Below are 14,836 nucleotides of genomic sequence, written 5' to 3'. Positions count from 1 at the left end.
AAATCGAATAATACATCTAAAAATTGTCCCAGTCGAAGAAATAAAAACTGAAATTCAAATGAAAGCATTCAAAGTGCGACTCTTGAATTTTAAAATTTGGCGCTTAAAATGCCAAATTCAAAATTTCAAACTTTTATAAATTGTAGAGATCAAAGATTCAGAATCAGTTCAAAAAATATAAATCCACGTTATCATTTTCAATGCTCTAAATTAAAGAATAAATCAATAAATTTAAAAATGTTCAAAACGTTACCATTTTAGGAAATTAAAAATTCTAATTCCAGCTCAGAAGTGGTTATAAATTGAAAATTCCCTATTTAAATCGGAAATTTAAATTCTTTTCAAAAAATTCCCTGTTCAAATACAAATGTTATATTCCTTTCGAAAGTTCTCCATTTTAAATAATTGTAAGAATTATCATTTTTTATAAAATTCCCTGTCCCAACTCATAATTAAATTTTTTTCGAAAATACCTCGTTTCAACACAGAATAACTATTTTGTTTAAAAAATTCAATTTTCCATAGAAAATTGTTATTCTTCTGGATAAATTCCACTTCCAACTCAGAATTGGTTAAAAATAAAAAATGTTCAGTTCTAATCCAGAATTTTAATTCTTTTCTAAAATTCCCCGCTTCAAGCAAAAATTAGAATTTTTCTGCAAAATTACCTGTTCAAATTCATAATTTTAACTTTTTTCGAAAATATCCCGTTTCAACTTAGAATTAGAATTAATTCTTTAAAGAAAATCCCTGTTCTTTTGATTTATATATAATTGATTTTGATGTAATTAATAATTTTAAATGGGAAACATTAAAAATGAAAAAATGTCTACTCCCGAACTTTAAAACTTAAATAAAAAAACCAAAAATTGTGATATTGAAACTTTTTTATAATCAAACACTTTAAAATTTAAATGATTGGAATTTAATTTAAGTCGCTTAAAAATTAATAATTTTGAAATTGCTAACAATACTCTCCAAAATTTAACAATTTCAATTTTATTTGCAAAATTAAAAAATGGAATAGATAAACTCTTAGTTTAAAAAAATAACTTTCAACAAAAAGAAAAATAGATTTTAAATAAAATTATAAATTTTCAACTGGAATAATTTAATTTTAAACAAGAGGATTAATTTTGAAATAAAATATTAATTTTCTACCCAAAAAATACAATTTTTCAGCAAGCTACATGAAATTTTAACGAAATAGTTCAATTTTAAACTAAAAAAATAACAATTTTCAATCGAACGTGGAATAGTAACATTTTTGGTTCAAAAAATTAATTTGTACTAAAAATGATAAAACTTAAATAATTAAATTTCAAGTTGAGAAAATTAATTTTTAACCCAAGAGAAGAATTTTTAACTACAATTCTGTAATTTCAAATTGGAATAAGTTAAATTTTCAGTTGAGAAAATTACTTTCAACAAAAAAACTAACTTTCTAAAAAATAGATACATTTTCAAACAAATTGATTGATTTTAAAATAAAATTGTAAATATTTAACTAGAATAGTTGAATTTTAAACCCGAAAGATGAATTTTAAACTGACATATTGAATCTTTAACTAAAATAATTAAATTTTTTACCAAGAAGTTTAATTTCTACCAAAAAGGACGAATTTTTAACTAAAAAAAGAACATTTTTTAAACAAAGAAGTAAATTTTTAATTCAGAATGAATCTTCAACTAAAAAAAAAAAAATAATAATTTTTAACAATTTTTATTTTGAACCTAAAAGATGATTTTTTAACTAAAATGATAAATATTTAACTGGAATACTTGAATTTTTAACCTAGAATAAGAATTTTTAAAAAAGAAGATTAATTTGCAAAGAAAAACACAATTTTCTAAAAAAAAAAAATAGATTTTTTAACAAAGAAGCGAATTTTAAAACAAAAAGATGATTTTTCAAACCTAATTTTTCGGGATTATAAGCAATTTTTAAGTATTTTACTGGATTTTTAATTGTTTTAAGCAAATTTTAAAGACTTTATTGGGATTCCTTGATTATAAGCAATTTTGAGGGATTTTAAAGGATTAAACAAAATTTATTTAAAATTTTAAAAATAAAATAAAATCAAAAAAAAGCTTGAGCTAGCTGACTATAAAATTTAATAGTTTATATATTTATATATACAAATAAGATTATTAAAATATGAATTGAAGTGAATTGAATATGAATTCACTCCGCAGGATTTCATAAATCTCTAGATTTCAAAGAATTTTACGGTTTTCAATTTTTTAAAATATTTTAATGGATTTCGAAGGACCTTGAAGTTTTTTTTTTGAAAAAATTCTAAAAATGCGAAGTATTTCGTAAAGTTTTAAAGAATTTTAAAGAATATCAATAGATTTCAAAGGATTCCCAAACTTTTAATAGGATTTTTTACGGAATTACATTTTTTTGACACAATTTTATTGGATTTCGAACGAAATCAAATTTTTTTAAAATTCCAAAGACTTCGAAATTTTTTATACATTTTCAGGGAATTTTAAGAGATTTTAAAGGATTTGTAAACATTTTAGAGAAATTTGAAGGATTTTAAAGTTTTTAAAGAATCAATTAGCAGGAATTCCTAAGAATTTCGAAGGATTTTGCAGTATTTTAAACAAATTTGAGAGATTTAAAAATATTTCCCCAAATTTTATTGGTTTTCCTCATTAATAAGTAATTTTTAGGCATTTTTAAGGATCTTAAAAGATGCCGAAGGATTTCCTAATACATTCCCAAATATTAAAGAATTTTACGGAATTACATTTTTTTCAAGATTTCAATGGATTTCAAATGAGTTTCAATTTTTTTTTTATAGAAAAATTTTGAAGTAATTATTTAAAAATTTTAAAAAGTTTTTTACGAAGTTATGAGGAATTTAAAAACATTTTAATGGATTTTAAAGATTCCTACAAATTTCCAAAAATTGATTGGCAGAAATTACCAAGTATTTCGAAGAGTTTAGGTCATTTTAGGTACATTTTAGAACATTTTGAAAGAATTCGAAAGATTTTATTGGATTTTCCGAGATTTCAAGAAATTTTTAAAGATCTTAAAGGATTTTAGGAGATTTTCATTTTTTTAAAAAGATTTTAATGGATTTCAAAAGACTTCCAATTTTTTCGAAAAAATACAAAAGATTTCGAAGTTTTTAAAATGGTTTTAAAGAATTTTAAGAGGTTTCAAGGAATTTTAAAGGAGATCAATGGCTTTCAAAGAATTCTCAAACTTCTAATAGGATTTTGAAGGATTTCAAAAAATTCCTAAAAATTTGAAAAGATTTATGGAATTTCCAGCGAGTTTTAGAGATATTCCTTAGGATTGGAAGGATCCACAAATATATCAATGGATTTTACGGCGTTTCAAGCCAATTTAAGAGATTTTAAAGGATTTCCTAAGATTTGATTGGGGGTTTCTCAATTAAAAGAAATTTTAAGGCATTTTAAGGGCTGAAACAACATTTATTTAAAATTTAGAAAATAAAATAAAAAACATCCAATTCTTTTAGAAAAAAATGACAAAGATTTAGGAACTTTTTCTAAAGTTTCAAGGAATGTTAAAAGATTCTAAAGAACTTCTAAACTTTTTAAAGGAATTTAAAAATTTCTAATGATTTTAAAGAATTGATTGGCATAAATTCTCAAGTATTTGAAAAACTTTTGCGGTATTTTAATTGTTTTAAAAATATTTTCATGGATTTCAAAGGACTTGCCATTCTTTTTAGAAAAAAATTCGAAAGATTTCAAATTTTTTTACGAAGTTTCAAGGAATGCTAAGAGATTTTAAAGAATTTCTAAACTGTCTAAAGGAATTTAAAGATTTCAAAGAATTGATTAGCAGAAATTACCAAGTATTTCGAACTACTTTAGAGTCTTTTAAGCAAATTTTTAATTTTTTTAAGAAGATTTTAATAGATTTCGTTGGACTTTCAATTTTTTTTTAGAAAAAATGTCTAAAGTTTTCGAAAAGTTCTAACAGGGTGGCTGTTTTAGTCGACGAAATAAATTCCCGGTCATTTCCTAGTTCGCAAACATTTTTCACGGTCAATGAAATTTAAAAAATGGAACACTAAAGCTAAACAATTTTCCACTTGGTGTAATAAAAATTGAGCTGCAAATGAAAGTATAAAATTGAAGGTACTAACATTTTTCAATATAAAAAATTATAAATCCACGTTATCAATTTCAATGCTATAAATTAAAAATCAATCAATGAACTTTAAAATGTTCAAAATTATATAATTTTAAGAAATTTTTAGATAGGAACATCAAATATTGAAAAATTGAAAAAAGGGTAACAGAACACTTCTTAAATTAGAAATTCAATTATTTTCTTTTTACATAGTTTTAACATCCTTGGAACGCTTCAAAATTTTATTTCAAAATTTTGAGAAATCTAGAGGTTGTTTTAAATTTTTAATTATTTTGGAAATTTTTTCAGAACTTCTAAATATGTGTCAAAATGAACTGAATTTTTTCTACAATTTTCAGAAAATCCTGCAAATTTTAGAAAATTTCTTTACAATTTGGATGTATAAATAACAATTGAATATTTATTATTTGTAGGCGAAATTTGAGTAATTTTAAGATAAGTTTTGAAAAGATTCAAACTTAATGAAAAACTTGAAATGATGGCCTAATATAATTGTGAAATGCTTCAAAAGAATAAAAATATTTTCTTAAGATTCCTAAGAAAATTAAAAATAACTTTTCATTTTGAAAAATTATTTTAAGAGAATATTTTAAAAGTTTTGCAAAGAATTAAACAAAATTTTCAAACAAGATTCTAGAAGATTTTAAGAAAACTTTCTAAAATTTTCATGATAATTTTTAATCTTTTTAAAACTCCTAAATATCTCTTAAAATTACTCAAATTTTTTTCTACAAATGTTCATTTGTAAATTATACATGCAAAATTTCACTTACAAATTAAGCATTTTTCAAATATAACAATTAAAATTGTAACGCTCAAAGTTTAAAGGCTCTTCGAAATTTTAACGATTCCAGGTTTTCTATGTCAAAGAATTCAGTTAGAGATTCTTTACTTTTAGAAATTTGGTTTAAATTTACTTGTCTTAAATAAAAATTTTAATATTGCTAAATATTCAATAATTAATATATTTTTTTAATTAAAAACTTCAAATTGAATTGGTGAAAAATGGAATATTTTAGACTAAAACCATATTTTAAATTTAATAAAATCCTTTTAACGTTAAAATCTGAAAATTCTTAAATTTTGAACTGGTTTAAAATCATTTTGTCAAATCGTTTTTGTTCGCTTTTTATTACTTAAAGTACAGATAAATTAAACAAAAAAAATTATTTATCAAATAAGAATGTTTTTATCAAAAATTTTCAAAATCAAAGGCTTTTATTTTTTATTTGTTCAAGTCTTCAAGAAAGTATTTAAAAATTCTTTAAATTAAAAATGTAAGCTTAGAAACAAAAATTTTTTATCGAAAATTTTAAAAGTAAAAAATTTTTAAATTACGCATTGTAAGCTAAATAATAGCATAATTTAAAAACATAACAATTCAACTAATTATTGTAAAACTGTTAAATACGAATGTGGACAGATTTTTCTTCTACAAATTTGTGAAATTCCCGGTAAAAAAAGTCAGTCATTTCCCGGTTTTTCCCGGTCTCAAAAAACTCCCGGTTTCCCGGTCCAGCGGCCTATCTGTCTCAGGAATTTTCAACCAAAGAAGATTAATTTCTACCAAAAAAGATGAATTTTCTATTAAAAAAGATAATCTTTCAACCCAAAATTAAATAGACACATTTTTAGTTACAAAAATTAATATTCAATCAAAGAGATGCATTTTTAACTAAAATAATGATATTCAACTGGCATAGTTGAATTTTCAGTCATAAAATAAATTGAAAAAAAAACAGTAATATAAAGTTACTTTTACAAATAATGAATCATTTTGATTTAATTTTAATTTAAAATTAAAAAAAAAACATGCTAAAAACACTACCTGACAATTAAAATAAATTTGATAACATTATGCATTCATAATTTTATTATTATATTATATTAATTATATTCATTTTTAAGGTTTTCCGATAGGGTAGACACCTTGGAGATTTAATATATTTCAAAGAATGAAAAAATCGTAAAAATAGATTATTCGTTATCGTCGATTCAAAAAGAGGCATTATATTTTAATTTAAGATTGAAAAGAATTCTATTTTGTTATAAATATTTTTATGCAAATTGCGCATAAAAATATTTGCAATTAAGAACCAGACTACCAAACTTAAACTACAAAGGTTAAAAATTCGATTCAAGAATCGATTATTTGAGAATTTAATTCAGACTGATTAATCGGCAAATAGTAGCATTAAATTATTTACACTTACAGTTGCTGTGAGTTTACTCGAATCGGTGGAAGAAACAATGTTCGAGGGCATACCGGGCTTTGAAAGGGAAAGTTTTGGATTTAGCTCTAAGGAAACTGATTTTCCGACCAGAGTTCCAGGTTGTCCAACTGCTCCCACGACTCCCTGGGTGGACTGAATCGTCTGGATGTTGCTCTGAATCATATTCTGAGCACTTTGGACAGTTTGAATTGTCGTGAGATTCTGTGGAATGGTTTGTATCGATGCCTCTGGCAAACGCTTGTCCCCTCCCCCATCGCCAGGATTTGTACTCACGTTCATAATTCTATCTGACAAAAAAAAAGGATTCATTTTTAACCCTCTCAGCCAAGACTGGGTGTACTATACCCAGACGATATTTCCGATTCGCTATACAGTTTTTTCAGTTTTGTGAAAATATCTATAGTAATATGTTAAATTCATCTTATTAATTTTATGATATTCATTTTTGTGAGACATTTAGCTATAGTTAAAGAAAAGAAAAATCCCGATACGTTAATTTAATTTGATTTAATAATTTAATTTAATTTGAATGGAAATATTTTTTGCTAAACTTAGAATTTGTTGAAAATCCTATTCAATTATTAAAAAGCGCATTGCGCCATTTTCGATTATTTTTCGAAACTACTCGTAATTACTCGAAACAATTGTTGCCGGAAAATCCGTGTTGGTGATTGGATTAAGCTTTCATTTTTTTTTGCTATTAAAAAAAAGAAGTGCAAACTTCAGGATGAAAAAAAATGTAAGGTTATTCAAAAACTATGTACAAGAATAATAATAATCAACGGAAAGAGGTATCCTGCATTTTGAAATACAAAATTTAATTGATTGATTTTTCATTCAATTTACTTATTAATAATTTTTAGAGATTAAATTAAGCAAGATTAATTAGATTAATTAATTAAGCAGAGATTAAATTAATTATAATTAAGCAAATACCTAGAGAAAAAATTTTTTTTCTCTACTATTTCAATTGAAAAATTTGAAAATAATGTGAGAAGTTTTATTCAAGCTTTTAAAATAAAAAGGTATTACATTTATTTTAATGTTTAATCGAAACCTCAGTTTACTTGACAAAGCATTTCAAGTTTTTCAAAAGCAGTAATTCTTGCTCTAAAATAGATATGAACTTTTAAATTAAAAACTGAAATGATGAATATTTGACTAGAATACTTGAATTTGCAACCAAAAAGATGAATTTTGAAAAAAAAATAAAACAAATTAAAAAAAAAACAGTTCAATTTTTAACCAAATAGATGAACTTTTAGTAAATCAGCGAAGTAATATTATTTTTAAACATAAAGATGAATTTTTAATTAAACTGATAAATTTTTAACTGGAATACTAGAATTATCAACAAAAAAGTTGAATTTTTAACTAAAAAGACATTTTTTAACCAAATAGTTAATTTTCAACTAAAAATGATCAATTTGCAACCAGAAATGGAATATATAAATTGTCAGTGAAAAAAAATTGATTTTCAAATAAATAAAAATCATATTTCAAAAAATATGATTTTTTGACTAAAATTATGGATCTTTAACAGGAATAGTTGAATTTCATAATTGAATTTCATCAAAATACACGGGTTTTCAATAAAAAATGATAAATATTTAACAAAAAAAAAGTATTTTTAAAAGCAATAGTTACATTTTCAAATAAAGTGATTAATTTTAACAACTAAAATGATGAAACTTTAACTGGAATAGTTGAATTTTAAACCGAAAGTTAAAGGTTTAATATTAAAAACAAAAATTTAAACAAAATAGTTCAAGTTTTAGCTTAAATAGTAAAATCTTCTGTAAAGAAAATTAATTTTCAACAAAAGAAAACACGAATTTTTAACGTGATGACTAATAAACAGTTGAATTATTAAGGAAAAACATGAATTTTTGACAACGAAGATTAATTTTCTACCAAAAAGAACAAATTTTCAACAAAGTTCATGAATTTTCAACCAAAAGCGATCAATTTTTAACCCATAATATGACAGTAATTAAAGCCATTAATTTCAAGCGAAAAAGGAACTGATTTTTAACAAAATTTTTTAATGTTTCATGAGAATAGAAAAAATTAATTTGAAGAGAAAATTGATAACGAACTAAAAACATTTTTAATTATTTCCTAAAATTTTGTAAAAGAATGTAGAAGATTTCAAAGACAAATTTTTCAATTAGCGTGATTACAAAGATTTATAAAAAATTCTAGTAATATTGAAAGACACTAAGAAGTTTTGGAATGATTTAAACAGGTTTTTAAACATTTCAAAAGATTTCAAAATTGTCTAAACAGAATCTAGAAGAATTATATTGCCTTTAAAGACAATTTTTTTTCTTTTTCAGAATTCCAAGAAATTTTTTTAAAAGTTCGAATAATTTAAAAAGATATTTAGAAGGTTTGAATTTTTTGGAAATTATAGGATAATTTGAAGATTTACAAAAATTCAAAACGAAATTTAAATTTTTGATAAAATTTTCGAAACTTTTTTAAAACGTTTAAAAGGCTTGAAAAAAAAACTTTTCTTGTGATTCCAGGAAAAATTTTGAATGCCCTTCTATTTCAAAATATTGATTTTTAAAGAAAATATTTGAAAAGTTTAAAAACATTCCAAACAATTTTTACAAATGGCGAAACAAATCTGAAAATTTCAAGGTCAATTTTGTTAATTTTCAGAGACTTTTCAACATTTCATGAATAATTCGAGTCAATTTAAAAGATATTTATTTTTTAAACTTCTAAAAGTCCTACAAACCTTTTAAAATGACTCGAATTTTTTCTAAACTATTGCAAATTCCTATGAAATTAAAGAAAATTATAATTTTTCGACAAATTTAAAATCTTTTTGTATTTTCTCAAGAATCTTACGAAAATATTTCTAAAACCTCAAAAATAAATAAAGAGATTAACATAAAAAATAAATAGTTATTCTTAATTTTTATTTTACATTGAAAATCGTTTATCGCCTCAAATGATAATTTGGATAAAAATGTTATTCTTTCTTGGCTGAAAAACTTTGTTTGCTAAAAACTTAACTATTTTCTTAAAAATTCGTCTTTCTGGTTCGAAAATTTATCTGTTCTAGTTGAAAGTTCTACTATTTTGTTTGAAATTCGTCTTCTTTTTGTAAAAAATTGATATTATTGGTGAAAAAAATTAATCTATTTTGTTAAAAAATCAAATTTTTTGGTTAAAAAAAATTTAAATGTTTTTATTTAAGATTAATTTCTCTTATATTCAAATATCATACATGTTACTAAATAATATATTAAATACTTGAATAAAAATAATAATAAAATTTTATATTGCTAAAACAAGCATATTTTCAAAATAAGTTTGAAGATCTCGATAAATCTTAAAACGTTTTTTTTGTGCTTTCAACATTTTCATGTTAAAAAAGTGAAATTCTTCGTTAAAAAAATGTAAGAGTTTTGATAATTTAAAAAAACGAGGCCCTTTATTTGTTAATATCAAAAGTTTTCCTAAATTTTCTATTTAAAACATTTTTGAGCGCATTATAATATTCAAGAGTTCAGAGAAATTGGTTAAATTTCTTTCCAATTTTTGATTAAAATTTTTTTTTGTTGATCCACAAAATTAATCATTTCTTTCGAGATTTTTAAAAATACCCATGCGCGCGCACAGCGCGCTTTTGCTACTTGTACAATTATTAAAAAGCGCATTGCACCTTCGACTAATTCTCGAACCATCTCGAAATTACTCGAAAAAATTGGAAACTATTGTTGTGAATTTCGATGAAACTTTCACTTTTTTTGCAATTAAAAAAAAGTTTGCAAACTAAATTTACAAATTTCAATATTTAAATTAAACAATAAAGTTTATACACTATACATTATTTAAAATTAAGTATTCTAAAATATTTTTCATTTGTATAATTCTTTAAAAAGTAGGAAGTTTTAGCTCAACGATTTTTTACAATAATTTCATGAGGCTAAAAAGATTATTTTTAGTTACAATTAAGCAGATATATAAAAAAAAAACACTTTTTGTTTCCTTAAAACTTTTAAAATGAAAAAGTTTTAGACTTATTTTTAAGTTTAAATGCAAATTCTTTAACTGAAATCAAACGAATTTTCCACAAAATAGTTAAATTTTCAAAAACAAAAATGAGGTTTTAACAAAAGAATTTAACTTTAAACTAAGTAATTTTAATTTATAACCAAACAGATTAATTTTCAACTAAATTGATGGAAATTTAAATGGAATACTTGAATTTTTAACCAAAGAGTGGAAATTTTAGCCAAAAAATATGTTTTCAAAGAGGATTATTTTTTTACACAAAAGACCGGGTTTTCAATAAAAGCCAATAGTTTTTAAAGAAATAGGCGAATATTCAACTAAAAAAGAGCAATTTTCAACCAAAAATGGACGTTAAATTATCCGCAAAAAAACTTTATTTTGAAACCAAACTGATGAATTTTAAACTAAAATTATGATTTTTTTAACTAAAAAGGTTAAGCTTCAACTGAAATAGTTGAATTTGGAATCAAAAAGATAAATTTTCAACCAAAAATCGAATAAATTTCTAATTAAAAAATTTTAAAAAGAAGTTTAACTTTCAACGGAGTAATTTTATTTTTAACCAAAAAGATAAGTTTTCAACCAATGATGGAATAATTAAATTTAAACAAAAATTAATCCAAAATTAATTTTAATTATTTAATTTATTATTTACAAAATTAATCTTTTTGGTTATAAATTAAAATAACTTAGTTGTAAGTTAAATTCTTTTGTTAAAACCTTTTTTTTTTTGAAAATTGAATTATTTTGTGGAGAATTCTTTTGATTTTGGGTTGAAAATTAATTTTTTTATTTATTGAAAATTTAATTATACCATCATTGGTTGAAAATTCGGCACTTTTTTTGAAAATGTAACTGTTGCTTTCAAAATTACTTTTTTTGTTGTTGAAACTTTATCTTTTTTAGTTGAAAATCTGTGTATTTTTATGAAAATTAAGTTTTTTTTGGAGAACTCAATCTTCCTGGTTGAGAATTCATATTTTTTTAACTTAAAATGTAACTATATCAAATAAATATTTCATCATTTGAATTGAAAATGAGTCTCTTTGACAAACAATAATTTTTTAATTGGAAGTTTAACTATTCAATTTTTGGTTGAAACTTTATCTTTTTGGTTCCAAATTCAACTATTTCAGTTGAAGGTTAACAATTTTAGTTTAAAAATCATAATTTCAGTTTAAAATTTATCAGTTTGGTATCAAAATAAAGTTTTTTGACTGATAATTTAACTTTCATTTTTTATTGGAAAATGGCTTCTTGCTGGAAAATTAATCTTTAAATTTTCAACTAAGAATATTAACTTCTATCGAAAATGACGAATTTTCATTAAAAGGCATTTATTTTCAACTCAAAAAGATACATTTTCAACCAAAAATTGAATAGTAAAATTTCTAATTAAAAATTATTGTTCAGTCAAAGAGACTAATTTTCAATTCAGATGATAAAATAATTAATTGATATAGTTAGATTTTAAGTTAAAGAAAGATGAATTCTCAACCAGGAAGATTGACATCTACCAAAAAAAGATTAATTTTAATAAAAATATAAATTTTCAACAAAAAAAGTAATTTTGAAATCAACAGTTACATTTTCGAACAAAGTGACGAATTTTCAATTAGAATGATGAATTTTTAAATCAAATAGTAAAATTGTAAACCAAAAGTTAAAAAAAATTTAAATAATTAATAGTTAAATTTTTATTGGAAAAGAACATTGTTCAACCAAAGAGATGAATTTTAGACTGAAATGATGGAATAGTTAAAAAAACTTTTTTTAAATAGTCACAAAATTGTTAAGTTTTAACTGGAATAGTTAAATTTACAGTAAAGAAAATTAAATTAATTAATTAAATTATAATTAGAAATCTTTAACCAAAAATTAATTTTTAATCAGAGTTTAAATTTCAACCAAGCAATTAAATTTCCATTTCAGTAAAAATAAGCAGTAGTCTTTTTTCGTTCAGCAAAAAATAAGTATAAAAAGCTATTTTTTCTTTAAAGGAATAAAAATTCCAGGACGAAGATTTTTAAATTGTCAACGTTTCGAAAACATCGAGGGCATTCGATTTTTGAGTTTTATAAAATTTAAGTCAATTCAAAGAAACTCTATTCTTCAGAAAATGCTTAAAAAATCTTAAAATTTACCCCAAACAAACAAAAAATCTTTTTTCCCTCGCACTGTTTACATAACATGCCGTTCTTTTAACGTCCCGAAAATAAAAAATCTGACTAATTTACGAAAATATAAAGAAAAAAATTACTAGAGCCACATAAAAAAACACCAAATTAATCACTGGGTCTCAAGAAATTTGTCAACTTGGATGCATTTTCTGTCAAAATCTCAGGAAATCTGTTCGAAAAGGTTTATAGGTTATGGTCAGTTATAAGCCAGAGTGACAGTTGCAGGTTAGAAACTTTAAATAAAAATGCCGCTAAAGTTGGGATTGTTGCAAAAAAATCGAAATATTCTAAAATAAAAGAAGTTTCATAAATAAAACAAAAGTTGTTCGGCTTTTTTAATCTGACAGTGAGTAGCAACAGACGAATCTCTTTGATTAGAAAAATGGTACTTACACTTATTGGAACACGCAACTGACGATTTTTTAGAAAGTTCTCAGCTCCACTTTCAATTTTTTTTCATCAAAGAAACGAATTTAAGTGATTTTGGGGTAAAAAAAAGGATTTTGAGAAAAAATACATCTTTGGAACATCAACGGAAAATCATGTCGCCTACGAATCTAGTACAGCCTCCGCATGATGGCGCCGTATGGCGCTGCTCTCGATTCTGGGAAAGTTTGATAATCGATTACATGATTTTCCTAGGTTTTATCTAATTGAAATTTTCCTAAGTTTGATAGATATTTGATTTAAGTTAATATTTTTAAGCATGTGAGATTATTTGGCAAATATTTTAAATGAATTGCAAATTGTAATTGTTTTATAAAATGGTATTTGAACTTCCCGCGATGCAAGGCGCATGCGTTATGCGCAATTTTTGGCACCGATTGTTAGTCAAGTAATGTCTATATTATTATTGTTTATGAGACTTTTAACAATTTGGATATTATTTTTGATTTAATAGTTTCCTGATTTGAGGATTTTAATATTTTTTAAGTTAAAACTTTACAGATTAAGAGTTGATTTTTGTGTTAATTTTGAGAGGTTTCGTCGAAAATGGGTTGTTTTCTTGATAAGAGATTGATTAATATTGCGCAATTGCGTAGTTTGAGAATTTCAGATTGAGTAGGATGTCTGCACACCGGGAGTCAAACAATAATACTAATTGCATGGGACGTTATATTTTTTAAATAAATTAATAAATTTTTATATAAGAAGAATCAATTACTTTTTTCAATTTTCAAGTAACAAAAAAAACGAATTTTTAACAAAATTGTTAGATTTTTATATTTAGAAATTAAAAAAGTGTTTAATTAAAAAAATAAAATTTTAGTCAAAAATCGAAAAGTAAACATTTCAGATGAAAAATTTAATTTTCAATAATATATTTCAATCTTCGATCAAAAAAACTAATTTTTAACTAGAAAGAATTTTTTTTAATAAAACTGGAACAGTTAAGTTTTCAGTTAAAAAAAAAAAATTTCATCTAGTCAAAATCGAATTTCCAACAAAATCGATATATTTACAACCAAAGGAATGAACTTACAAACAAAAATAATAATATTCTACCAAAAACGACGAATTTTTACAAACTATAGAAATGTTTAAATACATACTTAGATTTTAATCTATAACCATTAATTTGCAACTAAAAAGTCCAAGATTTTACAAAATTGTTCAATTTATAACAAAAAATAATATAGTTAAAAATCAATTTAAATAAAAAAAGAATTTTCAATAAAATCTGTAAAATTTCAACGATTTTCAACCAAGGAGATAAATATTCTACCAAAAAAGACGAATTTTCAACAAAAAATACTAATTTTCAACCATAATGTTAAATTTTCGGACAACAAATTTTTCATTAAAAAGATATCGATTTTTATAAAAAAATGGAAGAGTTAAACTTTCAGTTGAAGAAATTAATTTAAAAAAAAAAAACAGATTTTCAAGAAAATAGTTTAATTTTCAACCAAAATGATGAATTTTAAAATAAAATGATGAATCTTCTACTGGAATAGTTAAATTTTCAACAAAAATTATGAACATGTAACTGGAATACATGGATTTTCAACCAAAATGATGAATTTCTAAAAAAGAAGATTGAAGAAGATTAATTTTCTACCAAAGAATTGAATTTTGAACTAAAAAACTTAATTTCAAACCAAACATAAGAGTTTTCAACCAAAACAGTGAATCTTCAACTGAAAATAATTAATTTTCAATAGGAAAGATAAATTGTGAACCAAAACTTAAATAATTAAATTTTAATTAAAAAAATTAATGTTTAACCAAAAAGATGA

General features: G+C 22.9%; 1 protein-coding gene across 2 annotated transcripts in view; it reads right to left on the bottom strand.

Moving 5' to 3' along the window:
• Window positions 1–13,149, bottom strand: part of LOC117172381 (histone deacetylase complex subunit SAP130-A) — a 63,232-nt gene extending 50,083 nt beyond the window's left edge. Inside the window, exons 1-2 of one of the 2 annotated variants that reach the window (XM_033360253.1) lie at window positions 12,990–13,149; window positions 6,361–6,668 (exon numbers count right to left, since the gene is read on the bottom strand). In XM_033360253.1, coding sequence (XP_033216144.1) covers window positions 6,361–6,660 — 300 coding nt within the window. In that variant the 5' untranslated portion in view covers window positions 6,661–6,668; window positions 12,990–13,149. The remainder of the gene's footprint in view (window positions 1–6,360; window positions 6,669–12,989) is intronic. The other variant, XM_033360246.1, reaches the window with a different exon arrangement.
• Between the last annotated feature and the right edge of the window lie 1,687 nt (window positions 13,150–14,836).

The sequence above is a fragment of the Belonocnema kinseyi genome, chromosome 1 (genome assembly GCF_010883055.1).
Source record: "Belonocnema kinseyi isolate 2016_QV_RU_SX_M_011 chromosome 1, B_treatae_v1, whole genome shotgun sequence".
Classification (NCBI taxonomy): Eukaryota; Metazoa; Arthropoda; class Insecta; order Hymenoptera; family Cynipidae; genus Belonocnema; species Belonocnema kinseyi.
The sequence above is the reverse complement of the archived record's forward strand: the minus strand, read 5'-3'. Positions and strand labels throughout refer to the sequence as shown.